This window comes from Hippichthys cyanospilos, chromosome 21 (genome assembly GCF_059441005.1).
Source record: "Hippichthys cyanospilos isolate Australia breed blue-spotted pipefish chromosome 21, RoL_Hcya_1.0, whole genome shotgun sequence".
Lineage (NCBI taxonomy): Eukaryota > Metazoa > Chordata > Actinopteri > Syngnathiformes > Syngnathidae > Hippichthys > Hippichthys cyanospilos.
The window spans coordinates 14,931,406-14,954,055 of NC_142389.1; the positions used below are offsets into that span (position 1 = coordinate 14,931,406).

A 22,650-nucleotide genomic window follows, 5' to 3' on the forward strand; every position below is an offset into this window, starting at 1 on the left:
ACGGAGAGGATCATAAAACGTGGGGTTCAGGGTTTACGATGATGTCTCCAGCTAGTTCCTTTTTCGAGTGGCAAAATATGGATGGATATGCTCCGGTTAAAGAACATGTACAGTTGCTCCATTCAGCACATTAATTAACTTTGGTCTGCAATAATACAGACAAAGAACAAATGTTAACATACATACATACAGTACATACACCATTCAATCCACTACTCAACAAGCAGCATAACATTAACTGATAATCTCACTGCATTCAGCTCTAGCCAAACACAAATACAGTAAATGCTTCCTTATATGAACGAAACGCTATTAGCATAATTAGCATGCTAGCCGAATACAACAATTTAAGTGCAGTACAGGACGTCAGACACAAGCATACACCTGCTCTATAACACACAACTAATGTCCAAATTGAACGTTATAAGGAAATAAACTCACCTTTCATCACATACACACAATCACAAATGTGCTAGAATGTGAGTAATGAGCAACTTTATCAAATTATGTCACGGACTGAACGGTGAGGAGCACGTTAGACTAGTGTTGCGTTCACGGAATGCTCACAGCATGGGAAATTACAACATCGTACACAAACAGCACATCGAACGAAACTACAAACATAAAAACAATGTGGGCTTTCTAACTATATATATATATATATATATATATATATATATATATATATATATATATATATATATATATATATATATATATATATATATATATATATATATATATATATATATATATATTTATATATATATTCCTTCCAAAATTGGGATGTGGAAGTCCCAGCTCACAGAAATTAATATACAAAATGACATCCGAAGAGCTTTTGACTCACAATAGAAAAAATATTGAGATACAAAAACTTTAAAAATTGGCCTACCGGACAATAGACATTTCTGTTGTCCTGCTCTCCTTTTGGCTATCTCCTGCCCTGATGCTAGTCCTCTCCATAAGATACTGCTCTGCTGTTGGTCGGAATTCCTCATACTGTCCATCTCCCACTGATACTGGATAATTTCTTGCCGATTTGTTGTCTCCCTTGAAAGGATATGTTTCTCATTTTTGTACTTTTTGGTTTTGCTTGGCACAAATTAGATTATTTACATAAGAAACAGGGCTCAAGACATGAAAAAATTACCATAAGAAAACCATCCTGGAAGAATTAATTTCATATCTCGAGGTATCAATATAAAGGCAAATCAAGCACCATTACACTTCCAAACCATTTAAAATATATATATTTTTTTACATTTGAAATTTGATACCATTGATTTAACAAATAACAAACGTGACAGAAATACAAATAAAATGTTTGCACTCACAAATGTGGATCCGCACAGTGCATCATTAGTTGAAAGTCAAATCCATATTTTCTTAGTTTATGCTGAGCAATTTACGTATCTGTACGTTTAAGGTTAATCAGCAGCAGCTCATTTTCGCTCTCGGCCCCTATCTTGTGATCCAACTTGTGATTTTGGGTTATTCTTCGTGCTCGTGTTCCCTTTGTTACTTGTTGGTGATTAGTTTTTGGATTAGTTTAGGTTGGATCCTTTGTTTGCATGCTAGCCTTTTTTCTGATGTCATTTAAGTTTGACTCAAAATCATATTTATTGTAAGTACCATTCTTATTTGTAAATATTCTATCTTTTTGTGTAGCAGAATAAATGTTTTGAATCCACCACTACATTTGTAAATATTTATTGGGTGTACTTTGTTTCTGTAAATTTATTTGAGATATGATCCACCACCCTTAGAGACCCAGAGTGATTTTCTCTCCTCCCCTTATAATGCACTGAACCTCCTCATAAACGGGTGTATAACACTGCGTCTTTCCGGTTGTGTTTGTGGCAGACACTTCAATGCCAAGAAAGAGCGTTCAACGGGTGTCTCCAAACATTTTTGAAAGTACTGTGGCTTTTAGGTTAACCGTCCGAGATTTGGTGTCTCAGTGCCGCTTTTGTGAAACACTTCAAGTTGACAAATCCAGTATGGGTCGAAACACTAAAACTAGCAATATAATTTGCAGTCTATCTCAAAAGCTGTTAGCCATGGGCAACGCTCATGGTTGCATTTATGAAAATGACGGACAGAATTTCACTGTCAGACTCCTGGGAGAGCTTATCCAATCACAGGATACATAGGTGTTGATTTACCGTTATCATAGCAAGCTTGCCCTGGGGTCGCAGTCTCTCAAGATAGGTATGTCCATCTTGTGTACGTATTGTCCATAATCAACCTGTGGTCTACTGCTGCTGGACTCATCTCTTCTGTAAATGGACTAGTAAATGGATTTAAACATATCTATTGCTTTTCTACCTTCGGTGCTCAAAGCTCTTTACACTAATTAGTCATTTACCTACTGATGACACAGCATCAGGAGCAACTAGGGGTTAAGCATCTTGCTCAAGGTCACTTCAACATGGTCACAACAGTAGGGGGATTGAACCCACAGCCTCTCAGGTGGGAGACAACCACTCTACTACTGATCCATGCCATATGTGTCCAGATACGGAGAAGAAAATGCTTTTAAATGAACCTGTTTTACTAAATAGCTAAAATTATTAGGCATGTTGTTTTTGTCAACAGTTTGTGCAGGTGACACACAGTTACAATCATAACATGGAAACCACACAATATCTGGAACCCAAACAGACAGGAAGCTCGTCAGATGCCCCAAATGTTAATTAAATAAAAGCGCTTGCGCAGCTTGGTTTAAAAAAAAAAAAAAAAAAGGCAAAGTACAACAACAACAAAAAATAAACGATCTAATTTCAAAATGCAACAGAAAGAGACATGGGGGAAAAAGTATGAATAAATACACATCCTGTAGAGGAGAACGGCCCCAACAGTAGAATGACAATCAGAGATAAAAGTGTAAACAGTCCAGCTACTAGGAAAAACTCGGGAAAAAAAATTGCATAACAAGCATAACGATACTTTGAGGCTGGCTACTTGGAACCACATAACGGATGGCGTAGAATAATCCGACTGTGACTCCGCCCCCTCGTCAAGAAACATCTCCGTCCCTTCAGACAGGACACAAATGATGAGGCAGCGACATGAGAGAAATTCCATTCATCCATCCTCATGAGGGTGATGGGGACTATCCACCTAACTGAACTAGGTGCCACCCAATTGCAGGGCACATATAGACAAACAACTTTTCACACTCATAAATACACAATGGGTAATTTTGAGTGTCCAATATACCTACCCTGCAATGTTTTGGGGAAGGTGTGAGGAAATCAAAGTACCTGGCGAAAACTCACACAGGCACAGGGAGAAGATGCAAATCAATCAATCAATGTAAATCACAAATCCTTTCACCATGCTGCTTACATGAAATTGTTTTTGGGAAACCATGCTCATTTTGTCCTCTGGCCAGAAATGAATCGCATAGATTGATATAGTTCAAAACGTCAAACTCCATTCCTTGAGGGCCAGTATCCTTGGCCCTGGTTCTGGTTTTCAATGTTTCCTTCTGCAACAGAGCAGATTCAAATGACTCGAATCACAATAACGCTCCAGCAGAGCTTGTTGATGATTGAATAATTCGTCCCAGGAGTGTTGGAGAGAAAAACCTTGCAAACATTTGGGACACGGGCCCATGAGGACTGGAGTGTGACACCTCTGAACTATAGGTGCAAAGTTCAAAAGCCAGCATCTGTAATGGCATAGGGTAATGTTCGTAGCCATAGCATGGATAACTTACACATGGGTTAAGGCACCATTGATGCTAAAAGGCGCATATACATTTTGGAGCAGCATATGCAGCCATCCAAGCAAACTCATTGTCAAGAACCTCCTGGCTTATTTTAGCAAAGCAATGCCAATACACATGTTCCAACAGTAAAACATGCAAGGACTAGACTGGCTTGCCAGCCGTCCAGACCTGTCTCCCACTGAAAATGTGTGACTCATTTCGAAGCGCGAAACCCCGGCATGGCACTGTTGATTTAATTGAAATAGCAGTGCAAAAATGAGAACCCAATTCGACCTATAATGCTTCAACAGGTTGTGTTCCCAAATGTGTTCAATGTTTTTAAAAGGAAAGGTGATATGCCCCTCTCCCAGATTTTGGTGGAATGTGTCGCTAACAGAAAATTGTCTCACCACTATTGTGTGTGTTCAACTAATTGTAGGTTGAAAAGCATTTGTAAAAAAGTTTGCATTGTTTTTATGTTTTATATGTAATGTTCCAAGTCCATTTGAACTGGAGTTTGTAATTATGGAAAAACATTTTAGAAATCATCACATTTTCAATTTATCATATATTAAAGACAATATCAGTTGTAGAACACATGTCAAGCTCTGGTCTTTCGTGTTTTCCAGGTTCCTCTTCCCATATCATCCGATTCAAATGATTAGCTCATCAGCAAGTTGTGCATAAGCTTGAAAATGGTCCTAGTCAGTTGAACACAGGTGTGTTTAAGGGAAGCATCAAACACATGCAGTTTCTATTTGCACTTTCATTTCACTGTACACTTTGGTTGTCTACGGTCTTTTTAAATGTGCTTCATAAATAAAATTTGACTTTGACTAGAACATAGGTCTCAACTGCAGTCCTAGAGGCCCACAATCCTGCATGTTTTGATGCTCTCTCCGAAACACGTGATTCAAGTGATAAGGATCATTGTCGAGCTCCTGCAGAGCTTGCTGTTGAGCTGACAATTTGAGTCAGGTGTGTTTGAGAGAAGCATCAAAAACATGCAGGATTGCAGCCCTCCAGGACTACAGTTTTAGATGTATGTTCTGGAATCTGGAACATAATTTTTTGGCACACATCTGTAAAATGAAGAATATCTTTTTTATACAAGCAGCATTTTGACATCCAAATATGATCAACATTGTGGACAACATTTTATAAATAGAGCACAATTGTGCAGCATATAATTACTCATTCAGATAATCTATACAAAATGTAAACATTCAGTGAAACAGGTATTTATGAGATTCTTCTTGGTTATCCAATTTTCCAATGTCCCATGTTACACATTTCCACGATTCAATCAAACATGTTATATGAATACTTCACTGTTACTTTGTTTAACTTGTAATTTAAAGTTGACATTCGTGAAAAGAAAATACAACCATCACATTGTGATATCATCATTACTGTACATTCCAATTGTCTAATGCAATTTGCAATTTGTAAAAAATCATGTCAACATTTTGAATCGCATTTAATTTAGCCAACAAATGAGATCAGAAAGAAGAATGAGTTTGACAGTCACTGCAAAGGACAGTGATGGCTTTAATCAGAATATTTGTTGAGTACACTGAAGAAATATCCACTGTCTCGAGTGTTCAGGTGGCCTGTAGGTATGCACGGCTTATATAATGCACAATTACCAATAATAAAGATGCCTATTCACATACATAGTAAGACTACATCCTACTTTATGAACATCACATTCTTTTCAGAGCTGCTCCACTTTCATACTTTATCAAAAAGTAATGTATGAATTAACCAGAGGTTAAATATTTTTTCTGGTCCGACAGTTGTCAGTGCCCCGCCCCCTTCTGTCATTTTCCAGCTGCCATTTTTTTTCATGCTGACAATTGTAATCATCGGTCCATCAGACAACAGCCGCTCGTCTCCAACTTCCATCGTCAACTGCTCCCTTCGCTCACTTCCATTGTAAAATGTCCCTCCCAAAATTTGAAGCACCTACCCAAAAACTTTTTTTTCTCCATTTTTCTACTTGAGACTTAAATGAATATGTCTGTCATTAAACTGTTTCACTGCATTCAAAATATGCAGCAGCAATACAGTAAAAGTGAGGCAACAAGACAAAAGGGGGTTGTTGGGTTGATGGAAATCTGACCGAATTTCTATCTCAACGATTTCAAAGGTCCCGTCATTCGTTGGTCATCTGTGCTGACGGACAGCCCACTTTGGGAATTAACAATCAAAAAATCTTATGGAGAACCGTAACCATAGATAACAAACATAAGGGTGGTAATTAGTAAAACAGTGATGGAGGCACCCCCATGACATTAAAAATGTGAAAACTGGCAAGTTAGTGTCAGAATTACAATTTTAATAAAAAAAAAAAAAAGATAAAGTGCAACTTCTACGGTCGAATGCTAGAAACTTAACAGATTACTTTTTTGTATTTTGCTCCTTGCAAAGCTTGAAAGCAAATACTTATTACACTTTATCACTGCCAATAAAATGCCACTTTATGATATTATAGGACTAAAGTCATCCCGACACCTTGCTTGCTGGGAATAGTGAAAAAACAATTGAAGCATTAGATCCTGTGGGAACATTTTGCTTTCAAACGAGAACCTGGAATTTAAAGGGCCACTGTTTTAGATTTAGTAGTTCAAGTTCAAGTATAGTGGTAGTCACTTTGGAGCCCTTCATGAATGGTTCATTGCAATTCACACAAATGTTAGCAAAAGATAAAGTTCACACAAAACAGCAAAATTGGGGAAAAAAAGTGTCCCACAAATCTTTGGCGGAAGGAACATTTCAAAAACATTGAACCAGGCCCTCTAACAGTTAGATGATCCAGCTTTCAGTGTCAACAATCCAATAAAAATATAAACTTGAAAGTGACTTGAATAGGATGTCTACAAGTCTATAGTACAATTTGCAACACAATTTTAAACCCATCTTAAAAGTGTGGTGGAAGAATATCCATTGTTGTTGCTGCTGTGATGCCTACCACCTCATGATGATGTTGGTAGCAGGAACAATTCACCACCTGTAGAGGACAGAAGTTGACATTTAATATTTAACAAGTAAATAAAAACTACAACCACGTTTGCCTCACAGTGCAGCGTCCCGAGTTCAAATCCAGCTAGCTCCCACCACCTTCCTGTATGGAGTTTACATGCTCTCCCCCAGCCTGTGTGGGTTCTCTCAGGAAAATGTCTCTAGAGAGAAAATGTCAGTCCCTATTTTTTAGGCTCATTGTATTGTAATGCCCATTGCCCAATGTAATACTCATTGTAATGCCCAGGATGAAGGAAATTAGGGGTGGTTAGCGTGATTGCCTTTTCGAGTGGAGATTGGCTTCCTTGCTTTAATATTCTGCCAACTTTGTCACAATCATGTCACTGTCCTTTTGTTTCCTTTAAAGAGGATGGAACTCCAGTCCATTGTACTCGAACCATTGTTTACTTCACCTATCCAAAGCTGAAAGACAGATTAGTGGCTGCATAATTACTTACTGTGCAAACCAACCTGGCTTAAAAGAGTAATAATCAAAAACATTTTGATTATGACTCTTAGAATTGACATTTTCTTAATAGTTGTCAAAACGGTTTTCCTATTTTTGTTTTAAATTTTAAACTGCAAATACAGGCTAAAATGTTTTGTTTTATAAATTAAAAATATAGAGGGAACGGAAGGTATATGTACTGTTAGTAGCCACAAAAAATTGAACGCCTTCTATAAGCCATATAGTTAAAAGCAACACATCCCGTGTCTATATTAGCTATATTGTATATAGCTAGTTTTCAAAATGACTTTGATGACAAAAAAGCCTACATGATTAAATGATTATTTTCCCTCAAGTGCATCCTGGAGAGAATCGCATGACACATACGTTGTGCTTATATGTTTAACTTACATTACAATATTAATGTACAGTTCCGTGATCCCTTGCTAATTTGTGCTTTGATTTTCGCACCCTCGCACTGGACTATAAACTGCAGGTAATAAAATGAGATATGGTATGTGAAAGTTGATATTTTTTTTTATTTGTTATTTAATTTTTTTGTAATTGTCTGCCAACAGCAACATCCTCTCTTTAACAGACTGTACATGCCTGCATGTTTAGTCCCAACATATTTATAGAAAATGTATGGATATTAATACCAACAGAATACAGTTTGTTAAATAGCAGTTCAAAATCAAAATCAATACTTCAATAGCATCCTTTTTTTAATCTACTTTTGTTTGATAGATTTTTTTTAGTGAACATAAAAACACATTGAATAATTAAACATCCCAAATTTACCCAAAATGTTATACATTCTCTTATTAAATTTAAACATTTTTTTTAATAATATATTGTTTTAACTTTTTGAGCACATCCATTGATTGACATATTTTCAGTTCTATTTGATAGTTGTTCCATACATTGACACATCGAACAGATACACACATTTTGGTGACTAGCAAAAAAAAAAAAAAAAAAACAACAACACACAGATAAGCCGCACTGGACAATAACCCACAGGGCTCAAAACATGAGGAAAAAGTTGCGGCTTATAGTCCGAAAAATACAGGAACTATAAATGCACTTGCCACGGGTTCTCCTCCGGGAATTCGCCTTACGAGCCCAACCGCGGAACGGATTGATCTCGTCACACGGGGGCCCACGGATTAATCTCGTAACACGTGGGCCCACCGTGTTACGAGATTAATCTATTCCGTGGTTGGGCTCGTAAGGTTAATTCACCATATGGTGGGCAATCCGAACCTATGTTAAATAGCTAATGTGTTTAGAAACACAGGTAAAAACATCAAAATTGTACATATTGTACAATTGGTACCAAAATAGTACAGTAAGTGCTACGTATATATAATATACATGTATAAAATCAGAAAACATCATAAATTAAAATTATAGAAAGGATTTATTTACCTTTGAGTGGCGCTTGTTATGCACATATTCCCTCATAAGGGTAGCTTAGGCTAGGCTAGCTTCGTATTTCTTGATTATCTCCAGCATCGTTTCCATATAAATCATCTTCTACTTCTCCCTTTAACATCACTAGCAATCTTGGGACTCATGGCTAGCCCAGTCAAGTTTTATTTAAGCAGGAAAATTCACTATAAATATGGTTTTGTCTATGCTGCGTTGTTGAGGTCATCTTGGGTGCCAATAGGCGTAAATAAGTGTTGCAAAAATCGGCGTTCTAATCGGCGTAACTCAAAACACACGCAGAGGAGCCTTGTACCATCTCATCTGCTTGCCAAACACGCCGAGCTGAAATGTGTATCTTATCTTCATTGACAGATATGTTGACTTTTTTTATTTACTATACTCATCAAAAACAAAAACTATATTTATTCTTTCTTAGTTTACGTACATTTTTAAAAATGCTCCTGGGAGACGCTAAAGAGCCCCATGTGGCTCTGGAGTCGCGGGTGGCCGACCCCTGGTTTAGACTAATGCGGTCATAAAAATACCTATTTATAAAGAAATGGTTTTGATTGGTTCTTTTTATGGTTCTTTTTAATTGAGGCTTCACGATTTTGAAATGCTCAAAATGTGAACTTTTCATTTTGTGGCACATGACTAACTCCACTGCAACTATTTGTGGTATCTAACCAAAACCATTTTAAATTTCCCTGCAAATATATCACAAAACATTTGGATGTATGAAAAACTGAATTGTCCCAAAAGGACAGCCGGTCTTTTTTGTCAGTGGTTAAAGCTGGTTTCACACTTCATTTCCAATGGTAAACTGAACCGAAATAGCTAGAATGAACAGGACAACAACAGAAGCTATCTGTGATGGATCAAGAAGAACAGGGGACACCAACCTTTTTGAAACTGAGAGCTACTTCTGTGTTAAGACACTGATCATGTTAATGATTTTTCACAATAATTAAGGAACAGCTGTAGTAAATAGGTCCATCAAGTGTATTATGTAATGTAAATGTAATACATGTATAATTGTTTGTAAAATCCATCAAAAATTACCAATGTTCTATCACTTGTAAGCTTTTTGCAGAACAGGCCTGCGAGCTACTCATGTGATCTTTGGGTGCCACCTGGTACCTGCGAGCACCTTGTTGGTGACCCCTGATGAAGAAGATAATGACATGATTGCATTCAAGCCATGAGCATTCATCGTGAACACACCATGGTTCAAATCAAGACATGCTATTATTTTTAGATCAGCTAGGTACATTTTTTTCCCCTCAATCGCAGAGCATATTGTAACAAGCATATACAGGTAGCAACCAAACATAATTACATAGCCAACTACAGTAAATACATTGCATTTTAACCTCGGCCAAATAGAAGTCAAGAGATGAATGACATTGCTACACTATTAATAACACTTACCAAAAAGCTTAGCTTGTCTTCGTTTTGTTCCTTGCACAAAGCATTTCTTTGTCTTCGTCTGCCGCCACAGTTTCGTTGCTCTCTTTCATTTGTGTTTTTTCTTCTTCCGATCCAAACAGCACACTCTTTTTCAAGCTGACAGAGATTACTAAGGCTTGCACAATACCATATATAAAAGCAAACTCAGGGAGATGGTCCTGGATCAGCCAGAGGAGTCCAGCCATTCCTGCTGTGGACACAAAAAACATGGCCATGCCATGTAGCCAAAGCTTGAGTGGCCCCTGGATCCCCAAAATTTCCAAGATGAGCTTGACGGGGGGTGACACGATCCACAGAAACCCTACCACGAACAAGTCGAACAGATGGCGGAGGAAGTTGAAGCAGATCTCATAGTGCTCAGGAAATAATTCCACATTCCAGCTGTGCACAAAGAGACGAAAAGGGGATGCTAGATGGGAATGTGGAGTTGGGGATGGAGGAGGTGTACTATAGTCTGAAAAGTCCCCGTCAATATCCCGATCGTCACCCTTGATGTGCTGTTTTTTTTGCTTGAGTTTACTTGGCTGTGTATTCCTTCTCCAGGGAAGAAACGTTGTTGGAAGATATTTATTCCACCATCTTGGAACATGTTCAACAGTTGCCTTTATCTCTTGTTTTACTGCACACGAATCTTCAATCTCCAAAGGTTGTAGCTTCTCTTGAGCTTCCCAATACTCGTCCTCTCCCTGACTATTTTGGTATTTTTGTTGATCAAAACCTCCCAGCTCACTGGAGCCAGTGTGCTTTTTGATCTCAACTTTATCCATCGTTTTGTTTGAAGCAGCAATGCTACCCCAGGAGCTAACCCAACTCCATGCTCTTCCTACCACAGATGACATGGTTGTTTAAGGTACTTTTCACAGTTCACTCGAAATGTGTGTGTGTGTGTGTGTGTGTGTGTGTGTGTGTGGGGGGGGGGGGCAGTTTATTTTGTCTTAAGAGTGTCTAGTTAAAAGCTAACTGGAAAATAACATTAACTGCCAGTTATACATAATGTTGGTGCAGCTATGTAAAAAAATGAAACCATTGTAGCTTGAAAGTCCACAAAATGAGTATGCAGCGTTCAATAATCACGACTCGTATTGATTCGAAAACGCTTGCAATTCTGGTTGGCCAAATGCGGAAGTAAATACGAGTCTCGTTTCGGTGGGCCGATTTGACGTCTTTGGCGTCATGTATCCAACGTTATAATTCGACAAACAGCTACAATTTTTCCAGTGTTTAGAGACCTGTTTTACTCCGTGTACCTGTAAACGTAAAGGAGAAAGTTGAGTCTCGATTTGATCCTTCCACGTAGACAGTTCAGCAAAGCTAACACTGCACATGTACATCTCGGTCAAGTCAGATAATTTGAAAAAGCTATTTCTGCCAACTTTTCTTTAAAAGACACATTAAGTAAATGTGTGACATGGAATGTTGTAGCCTGTTAATATCCTCAATAATTGTTAACATCGATAACATACACATTAAAAAAATAAAAAGATCACCTTCATCGACGTTGTCTGGATGTCACTGCTAGCGCATACGATAGTTTAGCTTGAACCCCCCGACCCCAAGACAAGTCACAATTTTGTGCTTGTCGGATGTCGTGTTGTGATGGTACAATTTCGGGGAAAAGGCAATTCATTCAAATACGGCCTGGTGCAAGGATAGGGGTTCCCTGCCAAAGAAATAGTTAACATGCATCACTAAACAGAAAACGAAATAGAGCAGACTATCGGTTCTCTTTCAAAATAAAACAATGTGCTACTGTAATGCTTCAAAAAACTCGTCAGTTTGAAGAATTTCGTTTTAATTTGTCACGTTCACTCTATATAGCGAGTCGACTATTATAAGAGTTATATCTTTTAAACTGGACGGCCCAGTTAACTTAAGTCTTCGACATAATACACCCGAATTGTGAAGAAGTCAAGCCACAATTGTATTCTCAATACCCTTTATGTGGAACCACTGGACCTAACACTTTGATCTGGTTAATCTGGCTAAATCTTATATGATCAAACATGATAACAATGGAGAGTGAAGACTGCATCATAACATATATAGTGAAGACTGTATAACATATTTAGCCATGCTTGTGTGCTGCTTTATAACTCTGTATGACCTTGTCTTAGTAACAGAGTGCACTCCGTTCAAACCAGCTGCATCCAGTTTTGCTTCGCTTTCTGTCCAGGGGGAAAAATACCCAAACAATTGCTAAGTTTGTTTCGTTTTTATTACTTTTGTTTTAATAAGTTTCGGTAACTTCCTCCTAAGAGTATAAAGAACTTACCTTGGACGCACTCTTTGCACTTGTGCTCTATCACAGCCTTTGCCTGCATCACATTTGTGCCCAGAATATTCTGCATTGATAACTTGAAGCGTTTCATGCCTCTGGAGTCCAGTTATTGACCGAACCTGGAATTGGAGGAACACGCGGAAGGACCCCAAAAAGCTCGCCATCCAACATCTGGTGACCCCGAAGTGATTTGGGACCACATATTGGACCGACAGGCAGAAATTCTGGTGCCATAATTGACAAGGTAAGAAGACATTCATCTTTCCAATTTAATTTCTGTCGGCCAGTGTGTGGTAAGGTTTCACTTCCTCTTGATTGAAATTGAATAAGAGGCTGTGAAATGTGATATTATGACCAGAAAGTAAAGCGAATAAAAGCGCATAAGTGTCATGTTTCTGTTTGTCCTGTGGGTTCTCTGTATTGTTTGTTGTGCCTAAGCAGAGTTTCAATTGTGCCACGAGGGAGCAGGGTCACCAGCCTGGCGCACCTATTCCCCATCACCCACATCATGGTCTTTTTAAGGCTGGCCGCTACAGGAGAGCAACGCTGGGTTATTCCTTTGCCATACTCTCATCGCCTAGTGAAATCTCCTGCCCCGCGTCCTTCTTCCTATTGATCTTGTTTGGTACTTTGCTCTAGTTGTATTTTGCTCTCTTAATGTTTTCTGTTGTTACTTTGTTTCTAGTCGCTCTCCTGCAGCCTCTGCCCCCTTGTTGCCTTCTTTCTCAGTCGGACTGATTCTACCTAGACGTTCTCGTCTCTCCCTTATTTTGTACTTTGTGAGTTTTGTTTGTACTTTCCTGTTCCCTTTTAGGATACCTTTGTTTACCACGCCAGACGTGCGCTTTCTGTTATAATAAACTCTTTGGACTCAACCCCTCGATTGTCTGTCGGGGTCCTTATCCTGTTCGGGCTTGGGGGGTCACCCATGACAATAAGTAATTTTAGTGACAAGGAGAAACAAGAGAAATAACGAATACATTAAGAATTGTAATTAGCACAAAGTGAAGGCGGATTCGCTCTTTTAGTGAGTTTGAGTCAATAAGGCCTGGTTTTGCGTTGAGGCGGTATTGTTCTCTTACGGAATCTTTGATACCAAAATTTCCTCAAAAAATACTTCATGTGTGTGGAGTAATACAGAAACGAGGAACAGTAAACTGTCGGAGACAGAGACAAATCATACCAGACACATTACACTGCAAATAGAGGTGGTTTCGTTCTATTAGAGCAGGGGTGTCAAAGTCAAATGGACGGAGGGCCAAATAAAACATTTGTCTACAAGGTGAGGGCCCGACTGTCCAATCTTCATTGAAACCAAAATTGAACCTACTGAAAAGATGACAAATATATTACAATATGATTGGATAAAATAAGCAATATTTTATTATGACTGTCAGTAATTTTTAATTTCAGCAGAAACAAAATACAAATGTCCATTATAAAGAAATACTCATAACATGAACATTAAATGAATGAAGTGATATTATTCAAGGCACCATCAGTATATTCTCTCATTTAGCAAAAGTGGGCTGAATTTAGGCAACTTCAAAAAATACATTTCTATCAATCTATCAATCAAACAATTTTCTATCATTCACTCAACTGAAATAATTAAAAAAATATATTGCATCGAAATACAATCAAAGTGCAAAACTCTCTTAACCAAAAACAAGACTTTCTTCAAGGAAAAGTCATATGTGCATATTTAACTTTTAAACTTGAACAGAGTAAAAACTCCAAATATGTAATTGCACAGTAATGTTCACTTTTTTTAGGCTGATACTTCTCTGTATCTCATCTTTTGCACAAGTTCAGGTATCTATAAGATAAATTTTACTGTTATGCTAATATGATAATGTGTAATAATGTGCTAATAAATAATTAAATGAAGCCGCCTCCCACTCGGCGCTTCCCCGTTGCATTGTGGGAAATGTAATATTAGTGCGTACATTATATCTGCGGGCTGCTGATTTGCAGCGGCCCGTGGGCCGGATCTAATATATTAGTATCATCACGGGGGGGGGGGGCAGATAAAACCCTCTCACGGGCCTGATGTGGCCCACGGGCCTTGACTTTGACATTTGGTATTAGAGAATCATAGAAATAGTAATTCCTAACTTTGCAGTGTAAGAGGTGGCATCATTCTTCAGAAAAATCTTAGATGCCATAAATTCCTCACTTGGCAAATTGTATCCTTTTCAGCACGTCTTTTACAGTGAGACTTTGCAAGGGTTTCTTGTCGATAGATTAGCTTCACACAGGTGTCTTCAAATTGTCACAGTACTCACAGGTAACTTCATACTGTCTTTGATCATCCAGGAGCTGAATTCTTGGCTGAATTTTCACCATTCTGGCCATTCTTCGATCCATTCGAATGGCAGTCTTCTGTTTTATTCCATGTCTGTCTAGTTTTGCTGTACATTTTAAAGCATTGGAGATTTTAAATGAGCAGTCCATCATTTTCTGCACCTTGTTTTCCCTTCATTAATCAACATTTTAATCAAAATACGTTTTTTTCTGAACAATGTCTGGAACCACCGATTTTTCTCAGGTTTACTGAGAGAAATGCATGAGCAACATGTGCTGGGTTCATCTTTAAATAAGGGCCACCTGATTTACACTTTTTTTTCACAGAATTAATGACCACTAATTGAACTCCACACTGCTATTATTTTGGAACAAACCCATTCATTGTTCATTAAATTACACATTACATGCTATCGTTAGCATGCATATCATGAATGTTGGCTCTATTGGTTTTCTATGACCGAAACAGAAACTGGTAAATTATTTGCCACATAGTAATATCGCTATTAAAAACTGTTATTCATCTTGGACTGCTATTAATTTGAACACAACTGTACGTAGAATATTTGTCTTTAGAATAAAGATTTTGTAAACAATATTTTTTGATTTGCATTTGTATTAATAAAAAAAAAGTCCATTAACCGTTAAAAAAAAAAAAATGAAAAAAGATAATAAAAGTGATTATGCCTGCTCTGGGAATTGAAGCAACAGTGGTTTTAAAAGTTTAATTGAATGTGCAGCACACGAACCGAAGCTAAATGTCCTGGCATTATGACATGAAGCAATTTAAAGGCACTGCAAGAGAACCCAAAGCTGAAAAATGTCTTATTTGCCAAAATTGCATTAAAATTGTCCCACGGGATGGAATCCTTCCTTCCTCTTCCCCACCTTAGACTACCAAGTTAACTATTGGGGCTGAAGATTTTATTACTTATGTGGTGAGGATATCTTTATTCACGTTACAAAAACCTCGAATCCAAGTTCAAACATTTAAACCTGAAGATCAAATGCCAGTCATTCAGGTTCCGTTTCACTTGATTACAAAATGCATTCCCACGTAGACAAGATCCAAACACCCTCCAAAATTTGCTTCAGCCCCTGCAATAAAAAAAAAAAAAAAAAAAAATCAGCCACTCACATCAGAAACACTGAAAAAATATCCAAACTGAAACCAACCTTTTTAAAATCACAGCTGCCTGAAGGTTAAGTGCCTCACTACCTGTTAAAAAAATGGAGTAAAATCAAATTTGCTCAAAATAAAATCCATGGATTGAAGAAAAACTAAGTGGTCTGATTGTCTCAGTGCGCTGCGAGTAGACTTCAGAGTTATATCAGGAGAACCGAATACTGAATCATCATTGAACAAACAGACCCTGGGAAAAAAAAACTTCAGGGTTTGTTCATTACTCAAACCCTGTACATAAAAATGCTGTATACATGTTTTCACTAGGGTTGGACATCATTTGAATTTCAGCAATTCCAGTTCTTTTGTTCGATTCTGGTTATTTTATAACAAATGTGAACTACGGTACTGTTATTAGTTTTCAATGAGTTTCCTGTTTGTGAACCATAATACAAGTAACTTGAAGTGCAAGTAAGGAAAAAACACTATTGTATCAATGCAATTTACTACTGAATGTAACCATATACGCCTACTACAGCGATGTATGTTATTACATTGATGGAGGCATTTCTTTGATGCTCAATTCATATATTATGTCATGCATGTTTGGTAAGTTCCCAGCATGAGCGTCCTGTGTAGAGCGGGGCCAACAGAGAGAAGCGGGGATTAGCTATGCCGACATGAGTGGGTGCAAGGCAGAGGGGCTGTGCAGTCTTCCTATGCCCGAGGGGCGAACGAGAGAAGCGGGGATTACCTATGCCAGCATGAGTGGGTGCAAGGCTGAGGGGCTGCGCAGTCTTCCTATGCCCAACATTTAAATAGCTGAACCGTTCTTAAAGAACTTAAATTATAGTCCCGGTTGCACTCTTCCTGGTGCCCAACCCTAGTTCTCCCACATTACACAAGCACAAATTGTTAATCACAACAAAACTACTTACGACAAAGATGCAGTGTCCTTTTATGATGAGCCAGGAGCTGCACAACAAAATGCATCAGCACGTGTCAAAAGTCTACAAATGCCAAAACACTATTTTGGAAGTTCATTAGTAGCCTATAACGTGCACCGCGGAGAACATCTAAATTAGAGAATCCCATTTATGAAACATCACTCCGCATTTTAAATACGAACACATTGTTTCTACATACCTTGCAGAGCAGTCTTTCCCATTGCAGGCATTTGGACACCTGAAGAACATGATTTTTTTTTTTTTTTAGGAGACTAAATACTGTAACGTGTTCATCAACAAAAATCGGTGCAGAGTAAAACACAGGCATGCTCAGTGCAGTGTAAAAGCTTCATTTGGAAAATCAGAGACTCTAGTCTTGGAAAATCATCATTGCTGCAAGTAGATAATTAAAAGTGGTAAATGGTCTTTCACAACACTCACCATAAACTCTTTCCTGCATCCAATATGGGATTTGGGGGACATTTCTTCAATCGCACGAAAAGCCGTGTGTACAATGGGCAACAGTTTGCAGAGGAACCTTTCCCATTGTGGAAACCTATAGAAGAAAATGAAACTAAAAAATGTGTTCATCTACAAAATCTATGCAGAATAAACCCCAGGTATGCTCAGTGCACTGTGAAAAAGCTTCATTTTGAAAATCAGAGACTCTAGTCTAGTAAATCATCATTGCATCCTCCAGATAATCCCAAATTTGGTGTATGGGCTCACAATACTTACCATAATCTCTTCACTGTATCCAATATTGGATTTGCTGGTCTGCAATCAAACAACGCAGTGTAAACATGAGGCAGTTTCAAAATCTACCATCTTGTGTAAACTACTAAGTAAACTACTTGTTTGGAAATAAACTTCAGTATTCAGTCATGTACTGTATATAATTTAGATTCTTTGTAAGATTTGTTGCACTGTTGCACACTTACTCTTCCCATAAACATCCATCAATCCATTAGCTACCATTTCATCCTAGGTCAGTTTGCGGTGGCAGCAGCTTCAGCAGGGAAGCTCAGACTTCCTTCTCCCTGGCCAGGCCAATTTGTCCAGCTCCTCTGTAAGGGCCTCCAAGCCAGTCGAGTCTTAAAAGTATTTAAGGATGCAGACTTTAGATTTCTGCATTAATATCAGACAATTCCAACGTTGTTTACCAAGCGTATCTTGATTTTATTTACAATTTGTTTGCTAAAAATGCATAGAGATACAAATCACTAGACACCTCACAACATCTGAGAAAATTGCTAATATAAATTTTCCAACCTCAAAATGATTAATTTTTTTATTGAGCAGACTGCAATGAACATTTTTTTTCTATATGCAAACAAATGACAAACTAAATAAAACACTTTCTTTTCACATGCTGCTTCAAAAAAAGTTGCAACTTTCATAGTTGAACATGAAAAAAGAAGAAAAAACATGTTTAAAATGCAAAACATTGGGGGGAAAAAACAATACCAATAGTGACACTCACTGCCAACTGATGTTGCAGAGATGGAAAGGTGCACTTTCGAAAGCGTGCAAAGGAATCAATTGTGTTGGCATCAATGACCCCCACTTCGGTCTTCTTATAAAGTGTTGGAACAACTGTGCAACTACAGTGATGTCAAGGAGGCGCCTGGCTGGATCGTTTAACACTAGAAGGTCCAGCATTTGGCTTTACTACCTACAAGGACCACAGGATGCCAATGGGCACCAAGGAGTTTAGCCAACATCCTAAATTGCCTGTGAACAACTAACTTATGTAAATTGACAGAAGTTGCACACTCACTTTATCTCGTTGGGGGAGCATCAGACATGCAAATGTAGTCATTATGTGGGGAGGAAGAGCTTGCATAGATCTTTTGAAAACTGCAAGAAAGGCTGACGTTGCAACACAATTATCGCCCTGAGAGTTTTTCCTCGATTGGTGACATTTGATTAAAAATGGACCCCCCCAAAAATTGCGTCATCGGGGTACAGTCAGTTTTTGTAAATAAATACATTTCAACAATCATTCATAATCCAGTCGATCAGGGTTGTGCAATGTCATGAAGTTTGTGACAAATTACCCCTTCATATCAGAATTTGCAGCAAACATCAGTGTTTGCTCGTTCACTGCGGGTGGACTTGTGATCATATCGTAGAAGTTGCATGCTATCTTTGAAGCAGGTCCTGGACATTATTCAAATGATCTGTGGGTTTCCCAGGTTTGCTGACCAACAAATATTTAGTGATGGTACCCTGGTGACACCGCGCAACATGACTATTGCAATAAAGGCCATTAGTTCAGGGGAGGCCATAGATCAATTGGCATGCTCCGTTTGCTGTGCATGATGAATAGTTGATTCTTGAATGATGTGAATCATGTCAAGAGTTACAAACACAGGAAGCACTAAAGGCAAATTGAAATACTTCTTCTGACCGCAAGTGTTGGCTCTCAATTTCCAGCATAAGCTTCGATTGGCTGAAGAGCTGTTCCCTCAACTACAGAGTGAAAATTTGAAGAGTGAACAATGGGAAGGTCAAACGATATCACAGATGTATAAATACTACTAATAATTTGAGTATATTCTCTTCAAATACAGTCTATCGGTCAAAATAAAAACAGCTGAAAAATGTCTTGCACTTCAGATGGCTGTGATTGTCCAAGGTGGATGGAACTCATGAATAACACAGTAAATGAGTCCACACCCAAAAACAAAATGGAGGCTGCAAGATGTTCCCATAATTCTTTACATGGTGCTAAGTGTACATATAACGTTAAAAAAACTAAGAAAAGCACTTTTCCTTTCTTGCATTTTTCACCTAGTTTGAAAAGAAATATGAAAAAGGGAATAATATGAAAGAATCTTACCTGAAGACAGTGGAAGGTTTATGTCTTCTCCATCTGAGTCAAGTGTAATTTACTTCACCCAAGATCATTTCCAATGCCTGTTGAGCCTTGAGTCTTATCTGCATTTTTGTTCTTTAGGTTTGCCCACCGCATAATTCTTGAGAATTCTCAATAGTAATGCAATCTGCATCCAACAGGCCATTTCGGTAAATAGGACAATTTGCGTGTTTACATCTGGTTGCAAATGCGAACAAGTTGTCTGCTCGCTACAAGAGCAACCCTCAACAATCTTGTTTTTATTTTCCTTATTGTGCCAATTAGTCTCAAGTAAGGGGAATCTACATTTGTACAAAATTATGGAATGATAATGTGAATCATTATAGCATCATATAAAGGCAAACATTTCTAGATGCAAGCATGACCTAAATGTGGATATGAAAAAGCCTCATTGGTTTCTGACAAACCCATGTACATTTTTTACTCTGTTTTGTGTTTTTCTACTCTTGCTTATTTTATTTATTGTGTTTGGCTGTATTTGTAATGAACTGTATGTTTTTTAGTATAAGAAACAAAATGTTATCCTCAACGAAGTTTTCAAAAGATGGATCTGTGCAAGCTCTTCCACCCCCAAAAACATCTCAGATACCCCAGACAGGATGTCCAGTAACGACCACATTTGCATGACTGATGCTCCCCCAGCAAGATAAAGTTGGTGTGCAACTTCTCTTCTGCTCAATTTACATAAAGTTAGCAATTCACGGTTGATTCAGGATACGAGCTATAATCCTTGGTGCCATTTGGCACTCAGATGGTCTTTATAGGATAGAAGTGCCAAATGGCACCTCTCTGGTCTTTCTAGCGTTAAGGTGTATACCGGGTACAGGATGGTATATCCATAAGATTACCAATAAAGGGGTTGGTTGGGAGACTCTTTCCTCAGGCAGTTTATAGATGGTGAAATGATGACAGATGATATAGACATAGGCAGATGATAGACACAGATCTTTGCAGATGTTTAACTGCAGAAGACGCAGAGTATGATATCAAAATAACAATTAAGTATAGGCCATATTATGTAAATTATACATTGCAGCAAGCATTCACATGCAGCTGAAAACACAATAAAATAAATAGAACATACAGAAGTGCCACTAACTTAATGAAATGGGTGGAAGTCAGACTGCCACAACCAGTCTTGATATTACAGCTGTACCCACATTGAAGGGTCATTTGGCCACATTTAAAATATTTATATGGTCTATGGGGACCTCTAGCGGCCAACAATAACAGCACGTGTCAACATTGACTGTCTAATTTCGCGATTCTCTTCCGAAATGGAAATACAAGTAACAATTTCACACAAATACGACAGATTACATGAAAGACTTACTTTTGGTCATGAACTCCGCACTTAAATCAAATTTAGGGACATGTATGAACGCGCGGTCGCGTGACAAGGTGATTAAATTACAGGCGTGCTGCAAATAACTAAAACGACACCTGTAATTCTGGCGAACAAGGGCATACAACATTTCGAGCCTTACATACAAGCCTAGTTGCTCTCCATTGCACTTCTGGCTCAATGCTTCAAAAAAATAAAAAAAGTGAAAAGAAATTAATCTTATGCCGTTCAATCTCGCGAGATATCGTCCCATCCCTATTTGCTAACTAACACATTTGTCAAATTTGTCCCACGTTATGTCCATGCACTTTATTTTTTTGTAATGTCGTAATGTTAATTATTAGAAGACATTAAGAGTGTACTCTCACTAGTAAAGGGACAATCATTTGTTGCACTCTGCAGTGTAATGCATGCTCCGTGCTCTGTGAGAGAGCTTCATTGGATAATCAAACAAGTGTTAAGTTTATTTCATTGCAATTTAATGCATATACAGTAACTCGTACGATTCCAGAGAAAATGTTTTCTAAGTTCCTCCTTGCAACACACTTGATTCAAATGATTAGCTCATCAGCAAGCTCAGGGGCTTCAAAATGATTGTGATCATAAGGGTCATGAAGGTGTGCTGCAAAGATAAACTTAGAAAACATGCAAGGCACAGGTCCTTGACTGGAGTTTGCCACTTTCAGGCCTTAAAGGGACAGTGTGTAAGATTTAAACAGTTTTTCAAAGGAAGTGGTGCATTTACCATTGTCCGTAGCTACAACAGACATGGAAGCCTCCGAAGCAGTGCCACCCACATTTAATAAAATTTAATGATAGCTTGACCACAATTTTATTTAAAACATGTTAGTCGTTAAGAACCAATTTATTTGCAAGTTTTTGAAATTTATGATCATTAAGTTCATTCATTTTTATCGAAATGCGTTCTAAATCTTACATAGTGTCCCTTAAAAGTAATAAATAGCTGCCTGATTGACTAAAGGACAACAGGCAGATGTTTATAAAATGTATTTTGACTACAGCAAACAATAAATACCTTGTAGAAATCAAGAGACGGCGTCCTACTGCCATGCAAAAACGGGTCACTCGACAACAACGCACACATTATCCAATATTTATAGTCGGCCGTTATTCATTTCATATCTGGGGTTCTTGTGCTTGAATAGACACATTGAAAGTATACAAGAAAGTCATAAATATGTTCTAAATCCGAATAATTTAGCGACACTATATTGACTTCACTCTCCGTGCCACGTGCTTCCCCCACTTAAAGAGGGTTCAGAGGCACGATACCGCTTCGACCGACTTGTTTTACGTAGGAAAGGAATAGCTTTAAAAAATACCTTTTATTGTAGCTTTCTTGAAAACGGAAAAGATCCGTGACTGGTATTCGACGAACTACCAGTTTCTTAGGAGTGACTGTCTATTTTGCCACGACCCACAGACTGAAAGAAGGAACAATAGCCCCGAAGCATTTTATAGCGGGATCCTTCCCTGGTTGAGAAAGGTGGCGGCATCCGTGCCTGACAGAAACCCAAGTTTAAAGGAAAAAGATTTGAAAATGTGGTGACCTTTAGTGTGGGGAGAATAATATGCATAAATTACATCAATTTATTTACATGTTTTTTTTTAATTATTATTTCAAGTTAAATTACGTGTTGCGCAAAATCTGGAG

General features: G+C 38.1%; 1 protein-coding gene, 2 long non-coding RNA genes and 2 other non-coding genes across 5 annotated transcripts; 1 reads left to right on the plus strand and 4 right to left on the minus strand.

Annotated features, from left to right (window-relative positions):
• Window positions 1-5,233: 5,233 nt before the first annotated feature.
• c21h6orf47 (chromosome 21 C6orf47 homolog) lies at window positions 5,234-11,818 on the minus strand. The gene is made up of 3 exons (XM_088405444.1): window positions 11,582-11,818; window positions 10,056-11,341; window positions 5,234-6,731 (listed from the first exon to the last, which is right to left on the minus strand). The coding sequence occupies exon 2, from the start codon at window positions 10,931-10,933 to the stop codon at window positions 10,064-10,066; it is 870 nt and encodes a 289-aa protein (XP_088261570.1). The 5' UTR covers window positions 10,934-11,341; window positions 11,582-11,818; the 3' UTR covers window positions 5,234-6,731; window positions 10,056-10,063.
• On the plus strand, window positions 11,496-13,247 carry LOC148406711 (uncharacterized). Its single transcript, XR_015864049.1, has 2 exons — window positions 11,496-12,616; window positions 12,814-13,247. It is a non-coding gene; the product is annotated as an uncharacterized LOC148406711 (long non-coding RNA).
• Window positions 13,248-13,732: 485 nt separating this feature from the next.
• LOC148406712 (uncharacterized) lies at window positions 13,733-22,473 on the minus strand. The gene is made up of 8 exons (XR_015864065.1): window positions 22,319-22,473; window positions 17,691-17,843; window positions 17,488-17,526; window positions 17,191-17,305; window positions 16,949-16,987; window positions 16,741-16,777; window positions 15,856-15,898; window positions 13,733-15,777 (listed from the first exon to the last, which is right to left on the minus strand). It is a non-coding gene; the product is annotated as an uncharacterized LOC148406712 (long non-coding RNA).
• On the minus strand, window positions 17,077-17,144 carry LOC148406713 (small nucleolar RNA SNORD52). Its single transcript, XR_015864080.1, has one exon. It is a non-coding gene; the product is annotated as a small nucleolar RNA SNORD52 (small nucleolar RNA).
• LOC148406714 (small nucleolar RNA SNORD52) lies at window positions 17,373-17,441 on the minus strand. The gene has a single exon (XR_015864089.1). It is a non-coding gene; the product is annotated as a small nucleolar RNA SNORD52 (small nucleolar RNA).
• Window positions 22,474-22,650: the final 177 nt, after the last annotated feature.